Consider the following 23,053-nt stretch of genomic DNA (forward strand, 5'->3'; position numbering starts at 1 on the left):
AAAAATTCAGGGGGGCTTTCACAGGGGACGTCACCATCAGCCAGCCGCTGCAGGAAGGGGCAACGCCATCCGCCCCGGCGGCCTCCCAGCACGTGCTGCCGGCTCTGGGCAGCCTCCCTCCTGCCAGCCCTGCCCTGGCCCAAGCGCAGCCAGCACCCTGCCCCCCCCCCCCCCCCCGTGTGGTTCTCCCTCCGGGTGGGAAGGGACTGCAAGCGATAGGGACCGCAGGGCGTCTGCGGCTCGTGGGAGCCCTGAACCCTCTTCCGTCCGGATTGCAGGGGCTTGCTGCGGGACTTCGTCGGGAACCTGCCCCCCCAGCGCCTGCTGAAGCAGAAGCTGCAGTCCCTGACCGACATCGTCAACAGCAAGGTCTTCCAGGCCTACGGTAAGACGGGGCGCCCGGGGGGTAAGACGGGGCGCCCGGCGGAGCCGCAGCCCGGCCCGGCCCGGCGCTTTCCCGCGGGAGCATCCCGCCGGGAGCGGTGCGGATGCAGACGCTGCAGGGGCTCCCGCAGCCCTTCTGCCGCCTCGCTGCTGCCCGGATAACGCCCGTGCTGCTGGGAGCCGGACCTGCGGCAAGGCGATGCCGCAGCGCGTGCCGGGAGTCGCGCGTTGCTGGGCTTTCACCAGGGCGCAGCTGCCGCTGTTTTAACCAGCTCCTCTTGCTGCGCTGAACACCGTCAGGCTGCGGGAGGAAAGACGGGCAGATGAAATCACGTGCAGGGGGCATGGAAATGTTTCAGGGAAGGTGTTCGGAGCAGCGCTGTGCTGTCAGAGTGGGAGGACGTGCTGAGCAGGATTCCCCAGGCCCCTCCCGAGGCTGATGCTGTTTGATATCTTCAGCAGTTAATTTAGATTATGAAAAAAAGAGTAGGCTTGTTAAATTTTTGCCCACCGAGGCAGAAGGGACTGCAAACACGCCGGAGGACAGGCTCAGAATTTAAAGCAGTCTTAGGGCAGATGCTGTGCAGCAGCAGTCGAGCGAGCGCGTTCAGGCCGGGGCGCAGCGAGGCCGCAGTGCCGCAGGGGAGGGCTCGGGGCCGCGGCGCAGAGCGTGGCCAGGGACAGCGGCGGGGGGGACCTGGCACACCCAGGAGCCCTGCACCCCGCTTGGTGCCAGCGGGACTGCGGTGTGCGGCCCTGGATGCCGCAGGGAACTCGTAAACTGGAGAGAGCTGGAAGAAAGCAGTGAGAAAATCAGGGGTTGGAAGGCGGGAGGTGAAAGAAGTGACTGAGGGACTTGGGGCGGGGAAGGGTGCCGGGGGGAGGCAGGACGTCCAAACGGCACCTCCGAAGGGGGGGGAGCGGGTGGGCTGTCTTTGGGAACTGGACCAGGAGTTACGGGCTTAAACTGCAGCCGCGGAGGTTCGGGCGCCAGGGGACAAGGCCACCCCCCTGCCGAGGCCCCGCATCCCGCGAGGATGCTCCCGGCGGGGAGCACACGCCGGGGCCTCCCGCGAGGAAGGCCTGCGCCTTCTGCCCTGTGCATCCTCTCGCTTCCCCTTGGTGATGCGCCGGCAGCTGCTCGCCGGAGCAGAGCGCGTCCCCCCGAAGAGCTGGTGCGCGGGTGGCCGGGGCGCTGCGGCGGGAGCTGGGACGCAGCTTTGGGCTGCCGCGGGCTCACGCAGCGCACGGCTGGAGCGGTGCCCTGGGTGGACACGGGCTCCTGAGGAAGGGCAGGCTGGGAGGCGAGGAGGAGGAGGAGGAGGAGCTGCCCTGATGCGAGGAAGCAGGGGGATGCGGGGAGCTCTGCCTGGGGACAGCGAGGGGCCGGCTGCGAGCCCGTGGTCAGGATCGGGGGCGGAGCAGCATGGGCGAAGTGGCGGTGGGCATCGGGGCGGTGGGCTGCAGACCGCTGCTCAGGAAGAAGCGGCAGACGAGGCCTTCGGACAGCTGGACGAAGCCTCACGTTTGCAGGGTCTGGTCCTCATGGGGCACGGAGACCGCTGCAGTGTCTGCTGGAGGGACAGCAGAGACGGGCACAGGCCACCCGGGAGGTTCCTGGGCAGCATCGACGGCAGCTTGCAGACAGCTGTAAGGGTGATCAGACACTGGAACACGTGGCCCAGAGAGGCTGTGGCGTCTCCATCCACGGAGATATCCAAACCCTGACTGGACACGGTTCTGGGCCGCCTGATATCTGGGTGACCCTGCTCTGAGGCGTCTCCAGAGGCGCCTTCCAACCCCAACTATTCTGTGATAAAATCCCAGTGTCCTACACGTCACATAAACACTCCAGTCTCTGAGCTGTTCTCTGCAAGGTCGCGCAACCGTCCCAAAGGTGGTTTGGGAAGATGTGACCTGTGCTTCCCTTTGGAAAGCAATTCCTTAGGCTTGCCAGCCTGGGAGAGGCTTTCTCGCTGCAGATTTCGGACCGACACGGGCAGGTCCTTGCAGCTTTCTGCCTGGTGGCTAAGCCCCAGATGGGACGGGACAGCAGACATCCTCCGTCCTCTGCTTCCCCGCTGTCGTAGGCAGCTCCCACTCGTGCTGCTGGCTGCCACGAGAGGCGTTTGGTTGCCAGTGTCCCCAGTGCTGCAAGTCCGAGATCAGCAGCCTGGGGTGACCAGGCTTTCGGGAAAGGTCGGGTGAGGTCCTGTTCCGTGGACTGATCAGACCAACCTCTGTCCTTCACAGCGATGACTGAATTTCAGTTTTATAGGGCAAGCGCAGTGTGCAGTACTCGTGAGTCCTGTCCTTGTCCCATGCGCGCTCCCCCCTTCAGCCTCCCGGGCATCCTGGCAGCGCCCTGCAGCCGGGCAGCGGGGAAGGGGCTCTGCCCCCCACGGAGCCAGAGGAGACGCGAAGCAGGGCTCTGCCACTGGCTTTCCTTGTTGGCTGTCGGCTGCCCGTGGAGGAGCGAGGGATCCCCCCGGGAGGGCAGGGCACGGGCGTCAGCGCGAGGATGACTGCGGGCAGCCGGGGAGCAGCCCGTAGCTGGGGTGCTGGGTGGGTGCTGCAGGGCTGCGCCTGGCAGCGTTGCTGCTACCGTTACTGTGTCGTCTGCACATGCTGCTGGCATTTTGTTTCAGTGGAGAGAGTAAGTAGCTGTGTAATAGAGTGTGTGATAAATTCTCTGCTTTGGAACTTTTCCATTAAGATTTAATGTTTTTCTAAAAAAAACCCTGCTCCAGTGGAGGAGGAAGTTGTAAACTTCGTGTCTGTGAGAGGCAGGAGTGCAGCACAGGCCATCGCACCCGCTGTCCCGTTAGCGCCCTTTCTGCCCGGTCCTTGCCACGCTGGGGCGGTGCCGGTACTGCCCGTGCAGCCCCGTCCTCTCCGTCCGCCCCGACAGAGTGCCGGGAGACGCTGCTGCAGACGGCCGTGCCCATCCTCCGGGAGCTGATCGAGAAGGGAGAGGAGGAAGACGCCTGCATTGAGCTGCTCAGCAACGTCCTGGAGGTGCTGTACAGGGCCCAGAAGGTAAAGCCCGTCTTCTCGGCTGGCTCCTATTCCCTTGCCAGCAGTGGCCTTGGAAATCGTCTCACTAAATACATTTGAGTAGGGCTAAGCACGAAACTCGCTGGTCAGGGAAACCTGGAAACGCAGCAGTGGGAGGGATACGCCAAATTACCGAGTCGGGTCACAGCCACGATGCGCTTCGGACTGACCGTGCTTCACCCTAAGCTGAACGGGGTTGTTGGTGCCCACTGGTCCCAGCAGGAACCTGCCCAAACTCACGTTAGAAACCTCCTGATTTCCAGCCTTATTTAGTCTATGGCCAGTTCTCATCAATCCGCATAAGTTGGGGGAAGAGGCCTCGAAGCTAAGGAACAGTGTTGACCAGAGAGCAAGTGCGTGTAACCGTGGTGGTGCGTCACGGTCTCCTCGCTCTGCAGACCTGGGAGAAGGGAGAGGACGGGGCGGAAAGTGCCTGAGGGCACCAGGGAAGCGTTACCTTCTCGAATTAAAAACCAGAGCCACCAAACGTGAGCCAGAGCCCCGCGAGACGGCAGTCGGGGTGAGCATCCCACCGCCGAGCTGCCGTCGGCCTGGGCAGTCCCGGCACGGCGGGAGCCCGTGGGGAAGCAGAGGCACGGGGGTCCCGAGCCCCGGTGGGAAGCCCCCCTCTAGCCACGTCCGCGACCCGCCGGCGGTGAGACCCTTCCCTGCACGTTTGCCGAAGGAGCCTCCCAGCTGCTGTGGCTTACAAAATCGAGGAAACAGAGTTAAAGCTGTTCATCTGTTGTTATTTGAGTTATGGCAATCCACAGGTCCCGCTGAAACGTGGGGCTCAGTGGGCCAGACGTCCAGTTAGACGCAGTCGCTGCTGTGGGTAGCTTTCCACAAAAACGTGCAAGGCAGCCTGTGCAAGAGAGGAAAAACGTCGCGCTGAAATCCCGGTGCCGATGTGTCATCCCTACCTTGCAGCCTGCAGCACAGTGCTTTGCCCCCAGCCCCCCAGAAGAGCCGCATCTCCCCTCTGGAGAGCAGAGGGTGCCGGGCACCACTGCGAACACGCGTTGGCGGGAGGAAACGCACGTGGTGAACGCTGCCTTGTCCCTGAGAGCCTCTGGTGCAAATGTGCCGTCTTTGCTGGATTTTAGCCGACTTTACGGCGTTGTCTTTGCTGTGTGTTCCAGCGGGCGGAGGAGCAGAGCGGGCCGCGCGGCGGAGGCGGAGGCGAGGGACGGCACAAGGAGCGCGGTGACTCAGAGCTGGTGAGTGCCTCCTCGGTGGGGAAGGTGAAGGAGGAGTCGGGCCCCCCCGTGCATTTCAGCGAGGACCGGCTGCGTCTCAGCACGGCTGCAAACCCCTTCGCTGTCGCTTGGGCTGCAGCGCGTGGAGACCTGGGCTGCTGGCGAGGATGGAGAGGCTCTAGGGAGGCGGTGGGGTGGCAGGGCTGGGAAGTGCCCTCGCGGGGGGGGTCCGTGCGTGCAGGCTGTGTGGCTTTAAGCTGCGTTATGAGCCACTTTACATCCCGTGCCCACACAGCGAGAGGGAGGATGTCTGTGCAGACCTCCGCTCCAGCACCCCCTGAGTCCTCGGTGTTTCGTCTCGCGCTTACCAGTGGTCTTTGACCATTTCTGCTCCCTTGCTTGGGCGAAGGGGCGAGGGAAGCAGCCGGAGGGTGCAGAGTGGCCTACAGAGTTTCTCTGGTCCCCTGCCGAAGGACGCTGCTCTCCCCACGTGCGGACGGCAGCGTTCCCGGCGCCCGGGCTGGCCTTTGCAGCGGGAACCCAGCGCACGTCCCGCGGCGGGCGACGTCCTCGCCGGCTGGGCCAGCGGCCCCGTTTGGGGCACGGCCGCCGAGGTGCTGGGGCGCGCGGTGCTTGTCGGGCACGCGAATCGGCTGCACCCGGGCGAGATCCGGGGAAGAAAGAATACTTTGCTTTCATCAGCGCTCAGGAAGGCTGACACAGGGCTGTGCCACACTGGGAACAGCTTACGGAAAGGTGGAATACAACAGGCGATTACCAACAGCCACCTGAGGCTTTGGCTTACGTTTGCGGCTTTGCGTGTAGGTTCCTGCCCCCGTCATCATCAGCTCTTTGGGCTGAGGGCAGGATTAGCAGGCGCAGCCTCCTCCAGGACGCTCCAGACCGAGCCGGGAGGCTGGTGGAAGTAGGGCCCAGGCGCGTGGGGCTTCCCCAGGCACGTTCTCACCTCCAGCGTCTGGCTCGGGGACTTCCCCGGCAGCGGTGCGGTCCTCGCTTTCCGTAGCCGCGGGCTGAGGTTACACTGCACGCGACTGCGTGGAAAGCAACGGGCCCGAGCACAGCTCCTTGCACGGCTGCCCGGTGATGCCCTGCCCCGCCGGCTGGGATCACCTCTCGCGTTTGGTACGGCACAGACACGCTGCCGCAGAGCGTGGGAAGCTGGGTCGTGTCTTCGCCTCCCATCCTCAAAGCTGCCTTGATTTACAGTCCTGTCGTACGCTGTAATTAGGTTATGGCTCTGACTCTAGGTGTTAAACTTTTTCCTGTTCGTAGAGAGACCATTGGTGCGCTTTACGGCGTAGAGATGGGAAATGGTAAATGCACAGACATATCGCCAGAACTATAACTCATTCTTGTTGCTATCAATAACCTCCGCACCCCCTCTCACGTGGCAGACGTGTACAAATGCTAACACTGGAGAGCGGATGCTCTTTTCTCCCCTGCTCAGCTTGTTCGCTGGTCCACCGGCTTGTGAAAATGTCCTTCCCGGGCGATCGCCCCTGCCAGAAATGGGGAATTTAAAAATTGTCGCTTCCAGGCACGGTTTACTTCAAAAAACTCCCTCCTTGCTCGCAGTCCCGAAAAGACGAGCAGCCATAGATTCCGGGCACGCGCTGCCCGCGGAGCCACGGTGGCGTTTGGGCAGAGGAAAGACGAGCACAAAGTCACCGCTGTCTCTGCCAATCTCCTCACCCTCTTCCGCAGCAGGCAGCCCGCGCCCAAGGACACCTCGTTCCTGCGAGGCGCGCGGAAGCAGCGCTGAGCAAACTTAGCAGTGCCGTTGTGCCCCTCAGACAGCTATAGCTGAGACGTGCATTTAATTTGGTGGCTGCTGTCATGGCAGCTGTCCCGCCTTGACATGTCTCGTTACTGAAGCAGCAAATCAGCTCTAGAAAAGTAGACCTTCTGCAGACGGCAGAATAAACAGCATAATGTGGCGCTTCCCTGGCAGCCAGCCTGCGCTGCTTTGTTCCAGGCATATCTGAGATCTGAATAGCAATCGGGGATTTTCTACAGAAAATCTCATCACTGCGGTTTGTGACTGGGGGAAAGAAATGTTTTCAGAGACAGCAAGGTCTAAAGCTGGCAGAGCGAAGATGACCATGCACTTGACTGGGAGGTCTGGGAGTAGAAGCCCGGGGGCAATGAACTTGTTTTAAGGCAGAGATGAAGCTGCACGTTGCAGCATGTCGCGGTCCGTGATCCTCATTCAGGCGGAATGGGACTTCAGTGCACTCGGGTAGGAAGGGACGAGACGGCCGTGGTCGCTCGTGGGTTTCACTGCCGCAGCGTCGCTGCCCGGGGGCTGATGCACGTCTCGTGCAGGGCGAGGGCTGCAGCTGGGCAGCTGTGAAAAAAATGTTTGTGTGCTGGGCATGTAAAAGACTTACCGGCCAGTGGAAGCTTGGTGAAGGCGTGGATGGCTCCTCTGTACGTGGAGAGACAATTTTCTGTGCAAACCTGGGGTTAGGACTTCTGTGCTCTGGGGTCTCAGTGGTCCTGAAATCCTTAAATCGAAGCACGTTCCTACAGCTGCGGGGTTTGCAGGTCCAGGCAGTCCAGGAGACTGATGAACAGAGACGATTCAGTGGGAGCTAGTGGATGGATGGAGGAGTGGAAAGAAGCATCTGATATAGGAGAGGCGGTTTATGTATTGGCGAGCGGTTGTCTGAAGCCTTGGTTGAAGAGGCCTCGAGTCTCTCTTTTCCCCAGAACCAGTCTGTATTCTGCGATCGCTTTCTGGGACTGCCTGGGCAGTCCTAACTGCATAGGTGTCATAACAGCACAGCGTTATGGAAACCAAATTAACAAGGCTTGGGTGGGAGAGGCCGTGTGGGCTCAATTTCCATGTCACTGGGAAGCCCAGGGAGCAGAAGGGAGAGCTTGGAAATTATGGTTGGGATGCCTCGTTTGGCCTTAACCCTTTAACCTAAAATAGCCCCCAAGGCGAGGACGGTCGGGGTGCTCGTGGGCAAGGATGCTGCCCTTCCCTTCGCAGATGCTGGAGCACAGTCTGCGTGAACGCGCTCTCAGCGAGGGGCGATCTAATAAGCGGCTTTGGGTTACTGGTTGCTCCTGGGCAACAGCTGTGGGTCAGCGCCGAAGCGGCCGTCCCCAGCTGCGTGGCTGCGTTTGCCGGGAAGGCGCAGGAGGGACTGTTTGTTTGCAGAAAACGGTGCAGAAGTCCCAAGCCCCGTATTTACGTCAGGGACTGCATCAGCTTGTCCCAGGTCCAGCGGGTAGTCCCGATCGTGCAGAGATACTGCCACTATCTCTGCACGATACCCCTGTGTGAAGGGATCAAACGCACTGTAGCTGCTGGGCTGGAACTAAGACTTCTAGCTCACTATTTCCTGTAAATCACGAATCCTTTGAGTCAGCTCATGATTTCCCGTCTGCTGAGCTGCCCTGGGCCCGTCTCCGAGCAGCGTGCGCCCTTCGGGCTGCTGGCCCCGTCCCAGAGCTGCTTGGTACCAAGGCCGAGGGTCCTGCACGCAGGGCTCGTCTGACGGCCGCCGTCTCCCGCGGCTCCAGCTGCAGAGGCGTTTCCCGGCTCGGAGCCAGGGATCCCTCTGGAGCTTGTGCACGGGAGTCCTGCAGCCGGCGGCTCTCCAGGCACCCACGAAGCAGAGTGCCGCCTCCGGGCAGGCGCTGGCTGTCACTGCCGGGGCCGGACTAGGGCTGCTGGCCTCTCCTTGGGGGACGCCGTGGCTGACACGTCTCGGCCCCTCCTGAGAGGCAGAGAGCTGCTCTGGCATCCCAGCAGAGCAGTGCCGAGACGTCGGCACTTACACCTGCTTGGGAAGGCGTTTCATCCCGACATCCTGAAGACCATGCAGCTGGAGGGTTAGCCCAGCTTTCCAGCTGCGTGAGTCCCTCACGTCCCTGGGGATTTTTCTTGTATTATGCTCAAAATTAAGGGGAGGCTGGAGAGACCTGTCTGCGCTAGCCAAGGCAGGATGTTATCTGGGGGACGGTGTCGTAAAGCTTCTCTGCTCAAGTTTGTGTTGCTGTTGGTCAGCGAGATATTGTGAAGACACCTACAGCAGTGGGCATCCTGGACTGCGGGCAAGGACTGGCAGGAGCGTTGGGTCTGTTCCCAGGGAGAGGCAGCTTTGCCCAAGGACCACAAACTGCCCATTGATTTTAGGAGGGGCAGGACGCCGCGAGGGACACGGATGGGGCCCTGGGGAAGCCGGGGCCCTCCCAAGCCCCATGCTCAGAGTAACCAGAAGCCGTCTGCAGCCCCCTCGCCCGCTACGCTTCTTCACCAGCTGCAGTAATTCCCGCGGTGCTGGTGGTGCCGGTCTCGGAGCTGGTGGCCCAGGAGGGAGGGAGCGTCACCAGCCCCTGCCCAGCTCACCGGCTCCGGCAGGGCGAGGGGGGCTGAGCTCCCCGGCAGCGGCAGCGGCTGCGGTTTGGGACCGTGCAGCAGCTCTCGCGCTGCCTGGGGCAAGTCCCGCGCGCAGCGTCAGGCCGCGGCGGCCGTGCGGTCCCCGCGGTGCTGGCCGTGCGCGGTTGCCTGCGGCGGCCCCCCTCCCCGCGCCGTGCAGCGCGGGTGCCCGGCTACGGGCTGTAACGCGCCGTGCCTTTCAGGTGCGGGTGAAGCAGCACATCCAGCTGATCCTGGACCGGCTGCTGCACACCGTCAACCGGAGGGTGATTGTCCTGGAGCGGGAGAACAGCCTGAGGGTGAGTACCACCACGCGCTCCTCGGCGCCGGGGCCGCTCTGCCGCCCGCGGGGGCTCTTGGGGGAGGCGGGGGGGCGGAAGGCCGCGCTGGTTTAGGTGTCTGGGAGGAGGTGACAAACGTTGCTCCTCGGCTGGCGTTCGTCCCCGGCAGCAGCTGCCGCGGGATGCGTTTCCGGGTGTTTGACACAGCAGGACACAACAAAGGCGGACACGGGGGGGTGGGAACATGCCAGGAGCGTGTCCTGGGAGGGGACGTCGCCTTGGGATGCGGCAGGGCACCCGTGATGCAGAAAGCACAGGCTGGAGGTAGCTGAAGGGGTTTGGGCTGTATTCTCCAGAAGATGAGAGCCTGGACCCGATGAACCTTCACGATTTTGCGGGCCGAGAACGCGTGGGAGGGGCGCGTGGGGCGTCCGTCTCCTGTGGGAGAGCTGGGGGGGGCAAAGCAGCGCTCGGCCCACGCCTCGCCCCGGGCAGCGGGGCCAGATGTGGCGGTTTAGCGTGGCGGGGGAGCGGAGCCGGGGGAGCGTGCGAACGCGAGGGCCGACGGGGCGGCGGGGAACGGGCCGGGGAGGCGGCTGCGGGCGCGGGACGGGGTGCGGAGCGGGGCGCTGAGCCGTGCCCGGGCGGCTCCTCCATTTGCTGCCTTGTGCTTCGTTCCCCTTGAGGAAGACCTAGCTGAACCGCAGCGCTAGGGCGGGGGCAGGACAAGAGCTCTTGCTCTCGCTGGCACTGGCGTTGCCCCGGCCGCGTCTGCTGGAGGCTCCCCAGCACGAGGCCGCGAGGTCCAGCCCACCCCGGCTCCTTGGTACCCCGTGCCCAGGCACCGGCGCTGCCTGTCCCTGCCCGGGACCCCTCCCCGTACCTCCTCACCGGCGGGGAGCCGCGGGGCTTCTCCCCAGGCTACGTGCCCCCCCGGGGCCCGGGAGGCCTCGCCGGTGCCCCCCCCCCCCACCGCAGTGCAGCCGCCCCCGGCGTTTTTGCAATCCGAGCGCGGGGGGGGCTGCTCCCCGCCCGGGGCCGCGCCGGCGGCGGTCCGTCTGGGGGGCTTTGCTGGCCGAGCCGGTCCCCCGCCGCCGGCCGTGCCGCGGCTCCGCGCGGGGCGTCATGCCGCTCAGCCACCCCATGGCACCGGCCCCCCGGCAGAGCGCGATTCGGGCGGGAGGTGCTGCCGCGCTTGGATGCGGCGTCACCGCGTTTTCACCGTGTTCTCGGGCTGCGTGAGTCAGCGCTAGGGGAAAAAGAGCAAAACTGAGCGACTGGGAGCGATGCACCGGGGGGGGGGGGGGGGGGGGATGCGGGCGTTGAGGCCCAGCCTGCTGCACAGCGCAAAGAGCAGGGTGACCCCCGCCTCGCTGCTCGCGCGGCCCCACGGCCTGGCCCCCCCCGGGCTGCAGCGCTGCTCTCCCGCAGCTCTCCCCGCGAGCGCGTTTCCATGCCGCCACAACGCTCCGTTTCACCCTGGGGCTCACGGCGCCTCGTTCCAGCCGCGCTCGGCAGCCGCGGCCCCCGGCACAGCTTGGTCCGGGACCCCACCAAGCCGCGTCTCGCAGAGGCTGCGTCCGAGCTGCTGCATCTTCCTCCCGGGGCGTGTTCGGTGCACGCTGCAGCCGCGGCCGGGCGAGCAGGGCAGGCGCAGGAGGAGCAGCCGCGCGCGCTGCAGCTCCTGCGGCAGTCCCAGGCGTGCAATGAGCTGTGCAGTGCTCAGCGGCGCTGGCGGGTCACAGCCTCCCGCCCTCACTCGTCCCTGCCGGGCAGAGCAGCGTGCTGGAGGCAGCAGCGAGCAGTTTTTGGGGACAGGTCCCCCCGTCTCACAGCCCGGGTCCTGCAGAGACGGGTTTTGCAGGCTGCGGCGGCCAGGGGACCGGAGCAGCACAGCAGAGCCCTGCACCGAGCCCGGGCCCCCCCCCAGCCCCCCCAGCCCCTGCAGAACAGAACCAGGCAGCCGAGAGGGTGTAACAAAAATAGCATCACCCTGGGATTTATTGATTTCTCATTAAATACAGCAGCTCCCCTCGCCTCTTATTTACACGGGGGCTCTCATACGTTAAACGGAACAGTAAAAATATAAAAGCTGGTGCTACCCGAACCCTAAGGCGGGAGGGAGGGAGAGAAGGGAGACGGCGTCGCTGTCGGTGCCGGCGGGTCCTCGCGGCGTGTCCCCCCTCGGGGCAGCGGTGACCCTCACAGGAACCAGAAACACTTGCGCCGGGACTTTTTCGAGTCCAGTTTTGCGGGCAGCTTGGACGCCGGTGCCGGCTCCTGCCCGCCCGCGGGGCAGCCGGGGCTGGCCGCGCTCTCCATGCCGCTCAGCACCCGCTGGAAGCGGCCCTCCTGCTGCCGGAAGTCGTGCTCCACGCTGCGGCGCGGGAGCGAGGGGCACAGCATCAGCCCAAGTGCCCGGCGGAGCCCCGGGCCGGCCAGCCGCCCCCCCAGCCGCCCCCCCCCCCGGGCACCACCGCGCAGGGGCAGCGCCTGGCACACGCGCTGGCACCGTCCGGGCACCCCGAGCGGAGGCAGCATCCCGGCTCCGGCGATGCCCATCAGTGCCCCGTGCACCAGCCCCGGGAGGGTTCTGCAGCCCTGGGGGGCAGGGACGGTGCGGGGGGGGGGGGACAGCAGGACCCAGCACGCACCGGGCCCCCGGGAGGGCTCTGCAGGCCTGGGGGGGCAGGGACGGTGCAGGGGGGGGGACAGCAGGACCCAGCACGCACCGGGCCCCCGGGAGGGCTCTGCAGCCCTGGACCCAGCGCCTCGTCCTGCTCCCGCAGCCAGGTGCAGCTGCAGCACCGGAGGGTGCTACGAGTGTGCAAGGCCTCTGCGCCGCCTCTTCGCAGACGCTGGGGACCCGTGGGGACAGGCATACAGCAAGGGCCGTGTCACCACGTCCCGGGAGGCTGCTCCTGTCCCCGCAGGACCCCACTGCTCGGTGCCGGCAGCCGCGTGCCGCAGCGCTTGCTCGCATGGAAGCGCTGGATCCGCTCGCACCAGCCACATCCCATCGGCTCAGCAAGGCGCTCCGCACGCCCCGGCTCACACACGTGGCACGGACACCTGGCACACGGGGACTGGCCACCCGCGCAAGCCCCGCTGGCGTCCCCCCTCCCCGGTAGCCCTCACCCGCTGTGAGGACACGTCTCCTCCCCGCGCGCGTCTGGCCGAGCAGCGAGCTGCCGCGGGCGGCCGGCAGAGCAGGGGGTGGCCGGCCACTGCCCACCGCGCTGCGGGGCTGGGGCGCGAGGAGGAGAGGGAGGCTCTGGGGAAAGGCGCTGCAGGGAGCGAGGTGCTGCGCGGAGCAAAGCACTGCACGGAGCAAGGTGCTGCACGGAGCAAGGTGCTGCACAGAGCAAGGCGCTGCACAGAGTGCCTTTCTCCCTGCGTCCTGCCCTGTGCAGTGCTTTGCCAAATGCAAAGCCTCGCATCAGTCGCTGCCGAGAGGGCACTAACAAGAAGCAGCTCTGTGAGCAGGGTCCGGGAATCACGCTCCCTGTGCAAGGACCCCTGCTCCCGCAGGGCCGCTGGCAGCCAGGGACCCCCGCGGCCCCGGGCCGGTGCTGCCGTGCCGTGCGTGGCCGGGTCCGTGCGCAGCCCCCCCGCAGCCCACGGGAGCCTCCCATCACGCGGACGGCAGCTAACCCCGGCGGGCGGCCACGGCGGGCGCCTGGCAGTTGCACGGAGCCACCTCCCCCAGAGGTGACATCTCTCCGCAGCCGAGGCTCCGCGCGGAGACAGACCCGTCAGTCCCAATTAGCGCTGAAGTCCCCCACAAGCCGGAGGGGGAGGTTGCTCTTAGCTCTGGTGTGGATGAGCGGAGCTCAGGAGATGCAGGCCCACCACGGCCCTTGCGCGGAGGAGCGGGCGTGCGGCGCGGCGCAGCGCGGGCGCCCACGAGGCTGATGCGCGGCAGCGACGGAGAAGGGCCACCGCGTGCCCCCGGGCAGCACGTGCACCGCGCACAGCTGCTCACAGCAGCACAGCCGAACCGCTCGCACGCACGTGCGCACACCGCCGAGCGCTGCTCAGCATCAGCAGGGCCCGGAGGAGCACCCCGGGGGGGGGGCCGAGCCGCCCCTACCTGTAGATGATGCAGGCGCAGTCGCGGCAGGTCCCGCAGTTGGCGATGTCCTGCCCCGTCCGGTACGAGCGGCGCCTGCAACGGAGGGGCAGCGCGGTGAGCCGGGGCCACGCCGCCGCGTCGCCCCTGTAATCACTCCCCGCTACGCGCCCTTCGTCAGGGCTCTTCTCAGCCCTGGGAAACCAGGTCTTTTAATGCACCAAATTATATAGTGCAATTGGGGTTACACTGTTAGCACATGAAATAGATTGCGCTACCTTTCATAGCTGTATAAAATATAGAGCACACACTTATGGCACATGCATCGACACAGGTGTGTGTATATACATGTGTAACTGTGCAGAGCAGGCTGCTGCGCCAGGACGGGGTCTAACAGAGCCCTTGGCAGCCAGGACGGTGCCTCGTGCCGGGGCACCACCCCTGTGGGGCTCGGAGCTCCGCGGCACGCTGCACCGCTGAGCAGGGGCGGAGGGGCTCAGTGCTGGCGGCGGTGCCTGGAGCACTGCGTGGGGCTGGGACACCGCCCCACCCCAAACGGGGCCACAGCCCGCAGGCAGCTGGCCCCCGCTGCAGGGCCAGGGGAGCTGGCAGCTCCCCCTCCTTGCAGCTGCTCCGAGCAGGGCCCTGCAGCTCCCGTCGCACGGGCACGGGCTGGGACGCGGCACGGGGCGGTTTTGCGTGCGCTTCATGGACACGGGGGAAGCAGGACACGGGGCGCGCAGGGTGCTGGGGCGAGCAGCTCAGCCCCTCTGGGGCGAGGCTGGTGGCCCCTGTGTGAAATGAGTTTGGAGGGTCTCAGCTCCAGGCTACCAGAGACCAACCTCCAACACCGGTACCGTTTGGCACCTCCAGCCGGGAGGCTGAGGACAACCGGCCCGGGGGATGCCCGGGTGGATGCGTCGGCCGCCAGGGCTGCCCACCGCCACAGTTGTGCCCCCCTTCCTGGTGCCCGCCGCAGGGAAAGCCTGCTCTTGCTGTAGCGCAGTCCCTGGGCCACCCCCAGCCTCGGCACGGGGTTTAGGTGCAGGCGATGCCCGCCAGCTCGCTGGCTGCTGCCCCCCCCCCCCCCCCCCCCGGTGCCGCCGATGGAGCAGAGACGCCCTGGAGCCTGGGGCAGGCGTCCCCCCGCCCCCAGCCCGCCCGCGGCCGCCGCTCACCCGTCCCGCTGCGCCTCCTTCTTCTCCAGGTCCTGGATGACGTCCAGCAGCACGCGGATGGTCTGTTGGCTGGTCTCCAGCACCCCTTCCAGGGACTGCAGCTGGGAGCGCAGGTCCCCCCGGGCGCCGGGCCCCCGCGGCCCCACGGCCCCCTCGCCCTGCGGCGCCCGGCCGCGCTGGTCCCCCGCCGACGGGGCCGCCTGCCCCTCGGCCGCGGCCACCAGCTGCAGCAGGTCCTGCACGTGGCGCAGCGTCGCCGACTGCGCGGCGGAGAGGCAGGGCTGCGCGTGCCGGGGGTCCTGCGGTGCCCACCCGCCCGGCTGCGCCCCGCTGCAGGCGTCGCAGCGCCCGGCCGCTGGCTCCGGTGGCTCCTCGCGGGGGCCCGGGCGGTCGGGGGCAGCTGGTGTCTTCTCCGGCCCCAGCAGCGGGGCGCCGGGGCTGGGGGCTGGCGGGGCGCAGCCGGGCCCCCCCCGCGGCGAGCCGCAGCGCGGGTGCGGGGGGTCTCTTTGGGAGGAGCCCTGAGCCGGCCGGCGGAGCCCCCGGGGGTCGGCGGTGGGGATGGGCTGCTGGCGCCGCGGGTCCCGCCGGGGCAGGCTCTGCTCCGAGTCGCTGCGGCCCAGGCGGGGCGGCTCGGCGGGCAGCCGGGCGCAGGGCACCGAGGCCGGGCGCGGGGGGCCCCCGCGGAGCCGGGCGGGGGGCCGTGGGCAGCGTGTGGCACCGGGGGAGGCGGTGCAGCCGGCAGCGGGGCACCCAACGGCGCCGGGCGGCGGGGCGCAGGGGTCCCTGGGCGGCGGGGCGCAGGGATGCCCGGGCAGCGGGGCACAGGGATGCCCGGGCTGGGGAGCGCAGGGGTGCCCGGGCGGCGCCGGGTCCCGGCCGTGCACGGTGGGGCCGCCGGGCACCCGCAGGGGCTCAGCGCGGCCGGCTCCGGCGGGGCCCCCCGGGCACGGGCCACCTTCGAGCGGCGCCTGCTCCCGGGGCGCGTCGTGGCCGCGGGGGTCCGGGAAGGGCTTCTGGAGGCTGGGGGAGGTCTGGCTGGCGGCGCTGGTGCAGGCCTTGCCGGGCAGGGGCAGGGGCAGGGGCCGGGGCAGGGGCCGGAGCAGCGGCTGCGCCTGGGGCCGGCTGCGCCGCGCGGCCGAGGCCCCGGGAGCCGCCGGCTCGGGGGGGTCCCCGGGGGGCGGCGAGGCACGTGCGGTGTCGGGGCGGGCGGCGGGCGGGGGCGGCGGGGGGGGTCCCGGCGCGCCGCCCTCCACCGGGTCCTGGAAGCGCACCTGCTGCGGGCGCTGCCGGCGGCGGCGGCGGCTCTCGACGTCGGGCGAGTCGCGGCGGAGCAGCGCCGAGCGCACGGGCGGGGCGCCCCGGCCGCCGGCGGCCGCGCCGGGCTCCCGGCCGGGCATGGCTCGGCGGCGGCGGCGGCGGCGGAGCGCGGCGGGGCGGAGGCGCCCGGCGGCCCGGCGCATCCCCGCGCTAGCGCCGGCCCCGCGGGCGCCCCGGCGAGCGGCCGCCCGCGCCCCGCGCCGCCGCCGCGGAGAGCCGGGGGGGGCGGGAGGCGGCCGGGAGCGCTGCCGCCGCCGCCGCCGCCGCGCCGCCCCCCGCGCCGCCCCGGGCGCCGCCGGCCATGGCCCCCGCCGCGCTCAGCGCCGCCCGCCCCGGCCCGTGGCGCCGCCGGGGCCGCGGGGCCGGGGCGAGGCGGGGGCAGCCGGCGCCTCCCGCCCGGCGACGGGCTCGTTCCCAGCGCCGCCGCCGCCGCCGCGCTGCCTCCGCCGGGCCGCCGCGTCCCGGCCCCGGGCTGCGAGGGGACGGGCTCCGGGCTCCGGGGCTTCGGGCTCCGGCGCTGCCGCCTCGGCACAGAAAGAGAAGGAGAGAAGAAACCCGTCAGCGCGAACGCGGCACGAGTCCGCGGCGCAAATCAGGCAGAAGCAGCGGTTAAAAATAGCTGTGCTTCGCCGGGGCCGCTGCCTCGTGCGCCCGCAAAGCCCGCGGCCAGGGCTGCGAGGCCACGGCGCCGGGGCAGCGCGACGGGCACGGGGCGGGCAGGCGCTGCGCGGGCCCGGGATGCACGCGGGGCACGGGGCAGGGCCGTCCATGGGGCACCGCCGTGTGTGGGGCAGGGCTGCGGTGGGCGTGGGGCACTGCCATGCGTGGGGCACCCGCCGTGTGTGGGGCAGGGCTGCGATGGGCGTGGGGCACTGCCATGCGTGGGGCACCCGCCGTGTGTGGGGCAGGGCTGCGATGGGCGTGGGGCACCGCCATGCGTGGGGCACCCGCCGTGTGTGGGGCAGGGCTGCGATGGGCGTGGGGCACCGCCATGCGTGGGGCACCCGCCGTGTGTGGGGCAGGGCTGCGGTGGGCGTGGGGCACTGCCATGCGTGGGGCACCCGCCGTGTGTGGGGCAGGGCTGCGGTGGGCGTGGGGCACTGCCATGCGTGGGGCACCCGCCGTGTGTGGGGCAGGGCTGCGGTGGGTGTGGGGCACCGCCATGCGTGGGGCACCCGCCGTGTGTGGGGCAGGGCTGCGATGGGCGTGGGGCACCGCCATGCGTGGGGCACCCGCCGTGTGTGGGGCAGGGCTGCGGTGGGCGTGGGGCACTGCCATGCGTGGGGCACCCGCCGTGTGTGGGGCAGGGCTGCGGTGGGCGTGGGGCACTGCCATGCGTGGGGCACCTGCCGTGTGTGGGGCAGGGCTGCGATGGGTGTGGGGCACCGCCATGCGTGGGGCACCCGCTGTGCGTGGGGCAGGGCTGCGATGGGCGTGGGGCACTGCCATGCGTGGGGCACCCACCGTGTGTGGGGCAGGGCTGCGATGGGCATGGGGCACCGCCATGCTTGGGGCAGGGCCGGCTGGGCTCCGGGCGCGCGGGACCCACTCCGTGAGCAGGGAACACGACCGCGGCGGCTGGGACACTCGGCCCTGCGGGCAGGGAGCGCGGTGCCGGGGAGGACCCGACATGCGTGGGGCAGGCTCCCCCGCGAGCCGGGAGCTCCCCCCTCCCCGGGCGAGACGTGCGGGTTGCGGGTCCGTCCCCGGCCCCCGGTGCCCCTGCGGTGCGGCGAGGCCGAGCTTCCCGGGCCCCTCGCGAGCACAGACAGCAGCCGGCCGGGCGCAGCGGGGCTGCCGGGATGGTCACCCCCGGGGGTAGCCCGCGTGCCGCCCCCTCTCCCGGAGGTTTCCCTACAGAGAGCACTAATCGGCTTCAGCGCCCAAAAGCCGACGAGGCGCTGCCAGCCAGGGGGGCCGCGGCCAAGGCAGCCCCTGCCTCCTGCGCCGCTAGCGAGCTCAGACAAGCCACGAGGGCAAGAGAAAGTCTATGAATTAAACATGCACCAACTGCACTCGGAGAGGAGTTCGGAGGATGCCAAACCCCCAAAGTCAGGACCCTCCCGCTCATCCTCCTGCACGTGCATCACGGCACGGCACGACTTAGCACCGCGCTCGGACGCTGCTCCCACCGAGCGCCCGCATCCCTTAGCGCCGATACCGAATCCTGCCGAGCCCCCCCGGCACAGCTCCCTCGCTCGCGCCCTGCCGCGAGCTGCCCCTGCACGGGCAGGGGACTTGGCAGCCCCTTCTCCTGACTTCGCTTCGCAGCTCGGCTCCCGGCCACGGTCCCGCCTCGTCCTTCCGGGAAACCCTCCAACACGGCCAACGCAGAGGCACAGACCGGCGCGAGCTCGCTGCCGCGGTCCGGCAGGCACCTACCAGGCCCTTTCCTCCTCCCCGCCCCGGGGCAAGTTGCTGCAAGAAAGGGCTCTGGAAGCCCCGTGCGCCTGTGGGGCCGCACGTCCCCGGAGCCCTGGGCACGGAGAGCACCGGGGCCACCGGACGGCGGGGGGACTTGCCCCGCCGGGGCGCAGTGCCCTGCCAGCCCGCGCGGGTCACGGGCGACAACAGCGAGATGGACACGGACTTGATTAATACCGGATGAAGGATGGCACCGCGCACCAGTCACGCCAGTCAGCACTGGCTCCAGAAAACATGGGTCGTCAAACCAATTTGCTGCCTGTTTTGATAAGATTCCAGGTTTGGTCACTGAAGGTAAAAGCCGTGATGGAGCAGACTTAGATTTCTGTAAGGCATTTGACATTTTGACGAAGAAAGCAGAATAATACGAAAGCAGTGTGGCACACATTAAATGGATTAAAAACTGGCTAAGCAGCATGTCTCAAAACATCATCATCCAGCGATCATCGCCAATTAGCCGTGCTTCCGCTCAGGTCCTGCGGAGGGGCCGTCCAGCCCCGTGCCGGCGCTGTCTGTCACCGACCTCAAAGAGAAAAGTCAGCACTGATAAAATCGGCAGATGATACAAAGCCTGAGAGAAGGACAAAGAGTGAAAGAGACAACGTAAAATCATGCAAGAAACGTGTGTGCCAGAGGGGTTTCTGCCACGGGAAGCAGTTCTCCAGAAGCGGTGGGGAGTCCTGGGCAGACCTCGCCAACGCGGCATACAAGGTCCAACAAAACACAGTGGCTGAAAACTGGAGGCAGGCACATTCGGAGGACGAGTGACTTGCTAGAAAGTGAGGCTCTATTAGCCATGAGAGCAACTTGGAAAGGATTCACACGGGAGCAGATCTCCCGTCCTGGCAATTTTTTAAAGGCTGGATGTTTTTCTCCTCCAGCTCATACGGGAGTTGCAAGCGCATGAATGCAGCGAGACAGCAGGTCACATCGGATGATTTATAGATAAAACCAGATGACGCCAACGTAATGTAATAGACGACACGAGTACTTCGGCAAGGGGCTCTCTGGTTTAGCTGGATGCTCTGCAGCTGGGGATGGACGTTCTCGTCAGCTGAACGCAACCCGGGTGCCGAGGAGGCATCGGGGGCCGCTTCCCCAGCATCCAGTCACCGGCATCGCTGCGCTCCAGGTGCCGCTTCCCACCTAGACCTAAGGTTTTCTTCACCCCGCCCCAAACGTCCGATCTCTCTCACAATGACCGGACTCGTGACCAGCGCCGAGGCTCTGGTGAACCAGCCCCGCTGCCCTGCTCAGTGGTGCCTGCGTACCGGTCCGAGCCCTCTGGATCCACGGACCTGCCCCATTGCGGGTGGTGGCTTCCAGAACGTGGCCCTGCAGAACGAGCCTGCGCTGCGCCGGCGTGCTGACAGCTCCTGCCCGCAGCTCGCGAACGGCAGGGAGAGCCGGCAGCCCTATGAGTTCGGGTCACTCTTTTTGGCCCGTTTTGACTAATAGGTCGGTGAATCTTGCCGGAGAGAGGCAGTATAACCTCTGTTTTTGTGTCTCGAGACCTGTCTCTCACGGGCCGCAGGGCTGATCTCTGAGGAACGAAGCCCTGCTTCCCACCTAGCTGCCTGGGAAGCTACCTGCATCCACCAAAACTACCGGAGAGCAGAGAGAAAGCCCCCAGCTTTCCTCCTCCTCTGCTGGGGCAGCAAGGTCAGCTCGAGCTCTTCCTCCCAGCTCGAAGAGTGTCACTGCCCGCTGGGAAAGACCCGCCCCAGCACCGACGGTCACCAGCGCGCTGCTGGGCAGAGCTCAGCTGTGGCCGTCAACGGCAGGACTGAACGCGCCAAGGCGGGGTCCCACCCGTCCCCCACACCTACGAACGACTCTACCTGTCCCTCCGGCCACCTTGGACGTTTTCTTCACCCATCCTCCACCTCATTCTCCTGTAATCTCTGTGGAAGAGGGGAAACCAGAGCAGACACATAAATCTTCTTCTCAAGACATAGGAAGCCAGGAGATTAGATTTATGAGAGAGGAAGTCATATTCTCGTGGAACTGTGCAGGAGAGAATAGCTAATTATCCAGCTCTGCTCAGTGGTACCACAGCCTCTCTTGGGACGAAACCTTTGCTTTTCCTGGTCTCCGAAAATGAAAGAGGTGTCACTAATGACCGAGAGGGAGGCACCAGATGATGAGGCATTTGCTCACAGCTGATGACAGAGCAGAAGCCAGGTCCACCACACACCAGTCAGTAGGAGAACTTAATCCCCTTTTGGCTCTGAGAAGACTCGACGCGTTTGTAGTTAGAACTGAGCCTCTGCGTGCGTCGAGGATGCAGGACTGAACTGAATGCCCTCCGTCCATCACTCCCGCCCACTCCTGCAGGCTGGTGCTCCCGTAATCCAGCTCCCAGCTGAGGAAGCTCCACCGTAAAGCCAGCTCATGCCTTACCCTTGCGGCTTCTCTTGGAGGCTCTTCCAGAGCCCAACCGTTCTGAGGCTTATAAACCTTCTAATTTCCTGCAGGCACTTAATCATAGACAGTTTATATCCGTTTGTTTTTGTGCCAATATAGTGCTTCCACTTGAATAGCTTTTCTCCCTTCTTAGTATTTAGCCCTCATACAGGGAGCAAACACAACCTGGCTCAGCCTACGCTTTGCATCAATAAGCAAGTCCGGGTCTTCTCTCTCCTTCTGAGGCCAGCTCCTCATTTCTCGGATCCTCCTCGTCGCCGGTCTCCATGCCTGCACCAAACTCCTCTCTCCTGAGAGTGCGCAAGGCAAGGTCTTAGGTTCTGCTCACACACTTCTGTGGCTCCACTGGAAACACCTGGACGGATCCGTCTGGGCACAGCACGTGTAATTCCCCCTGCGGCTGGGAGAGTGTCCCTAAAGGACACATCCGTGACACCATCAAGCACACTCAAGGCGAGCATCAGCTGGGCGCCCCAGAGGATTGCACCGATAGAAAGGTCTCTCTTCTGTGTCAGCAGGTGCCCTGTGGAAGTGGCAGCTCGTACGAGCCAAGGGATCCACACGCATCTTTATTTAGGTCACTGGCTGAAGAGCGCTGCAGAAAATTAGTCACTCTTCCAGCCACGGAGCCTGGAGACAGGCTCTCCTCACCGGGCGGGAGCAGGGAGCCTTTGTCACCCGCTCAGTCCTGGCCCGAGCCGTCCCTGCAGCCCCGGCTCCCCCGGGCACACCACGGGCCCCCTCTTCCCGAGGCGACCCTCGCCTCGTCCACCACCGCTAACGCCCAAACGATGGGTCCCGACAATTCGGGAAGCAGCGATAACGTTCCCCGGCATGCAGAGGTCGTCACCGCTCGCTATTACGCTGCTCTTCTCGTTCAGCCTCAGACGTGCTGGTGGCGTCAGATGGGGAGTTTACGTGGCCCGGAGCCGCGGCAACGCACAGAGCCTCTGAACAGAGCCCGCAGAGGCCCAATTATTCTGCTGTCTCCCACGGATGCTAATACGGCTGTCGCGACAGTAGTGTCTGTTCTCACCGGCTTTCACACCCTTTCCCACATCTCCCAGTGCAGAGGAGCACCAACATCCCCATTTTAAGCGGGACGCGAAGAGGCAGAGGGACCCAGCCGGGGCACAGGGGCAGGCTGCGGCAGACGGCCGGTGCCTGGGGGGACGGGTCTGCCCCCGTCCCCGGGCTCTTCCTCACCACCTCAGCGCCAGCGCGGGTGAGGGTCGCTTGTGGCCACGGCGCCGTGCCATGCCCGTCGGCAGCCTCTCAGCTGCCACAACAGGGACCACCTCGGCGGCAACAAGATGCCCCGTCGGCAGCCGCTCCCTTCCCAGGAAAGCGCTGCGGGCAGTGCCGAGCCCTCTGCAGCCGGGGACACGTCGTGCTGGCCGTGCCGGGGGGGGGATGCCCAGCGCGGCAGCAGCAGAGCCCAGCAGAGCCCAGCAGAGCCCAGCACAGCACTTCTGCAGCCCCGCGCTGCCCTGGGGAGGAGCGTTTCACCCGCCGGAGACGGGCACCCAACTGCATCCGGAGGCAGAGCGCCCCGGCCAGCAGCCCGCCGGGCTGGGGACCCCGGCAGAGGGACTGGACGTGCTCCTGCACGTGCCAGCAATGTTGTTAGAGAGCCCCAAGCTGCGCACAGGGCACGTTTCCGGGAAAGGCGAGAAAGGCTTCGTCTCCTGGCAGCTCAGACTACGGCGGCACCCGGCCCGCGACCGCGCCAGCCCGCACGACCGCAGCGCAGGCAGGAACCGCCGTGCCCTAAGCGCGGCCAGGCTGAACGCGGCCCCCGACGGCCCCGCGCCCCCCGGCACCGCCGGAGGTGACCGGCCCCCCCGGCAGCGCGGACACGCAGGGCGCCGTGCCGGAATACGGATCCCTGCCTCTCCGGGGACTGCGCTGCCGGCCAGCAGAGCCCCCCCATCTCCGGGTGCCTCGGTCAACGCTCGCTGCCGGGCGAGAGCGGGAATGAGCCAGTGCCCGTCTGTGCCGCGTAGCTCAGTTTCCCCAGCCAGAACGGAACAGGCAAAATCCTTGCAAACGCTCACGAGATTCACCGTCCAAAAGCACCAGCCACGACTGAAGCAGCTTTGTTACTACAGATGGGAATAAACCCACTAATTATTTGTGGCCTCTGAACGCTACCGTACCATTAAACAATTACAATAATTGTGATTCACAAAGAAGATAACCTCAGACTAAAGGAGCTTCTGTATTTAAATCCACCCCGCTCCTCCAAGCGCATGGAAGGATGTCAGACGCTCCCCACCCCATCGGAAGGATGCCGCGGA

The 23,053-nt window shown here is 66.6% G+C and overlaps 2 protein-coding genes across 2 annotated transcripts in view; one reads left to right on the forward strand and one right to left on the reverse strand.

Annotated features, from left to right (window-relative positions):
- LOC112994540 (dedicator of cytokinesis protein 2-like) overlaps window positions 1-23,053 on the forward strand; it is a 67,715-nt gene that overhangs the window by 30,836 nt on the left and 13,826 nt on the right. Inside the window, exons 25-28 of the mRNA XM_064503930.1 lie at window positions 279-385; window positions 3,296-3,423; window positions 4,584-4,661; window positions 9,258-9,353. Of these exons, the coding sequence (XP_064360000.1) occupies window positions 279-385; window positions 3,296-3,423; window positions 4,584-4,661; window positions 9,258-9,353 (409 nt within the window). The remainder of the gene's footprint in view (window positions 1-278; window positions 386-3,295; window positions 3,424-4,583; window positions 4,662-9,257; window positions 9,354-23,053) is intronic.
- LOC112994539 (basic proline-rich protein-like) lies at window positions 11,310-15,982 on the reverse strand. Its single transcript, XM_064503973.1, has 3 exons — window positions 14,586-15,982; window positions 13,429-13,503; window positions 11,310-11,712 (listed from the first exon to the last, which is right to left on the reverse strand). Exons 1-3 carry the CDS (start codon window positions 15,980-15,982, stop codon window positions 11,538-11,540), a joined length of 1,647 nt encoding a protein of 548 aa, XP_064360043.1. The 3' UTR covers window positions 11,310-11,537.

This window comes from Dromaius novaehollandiae, unplaced genomic scaffold, assembly GCF_036370855.1.
Source record: "Dromaius novaehollandiae isolate bDroNov1 unplaced genomic scaffold, bDroNov1.hap1 HAP1_SCAFFOLD_70, whole genome shotgun sequence".
Lineage (NCBI taxonomy): Eukaryota > Metazoa > Chordata > Aves > Casuariiformes > Dromaiidae > Dromaius > Dromaius novaehollandiae.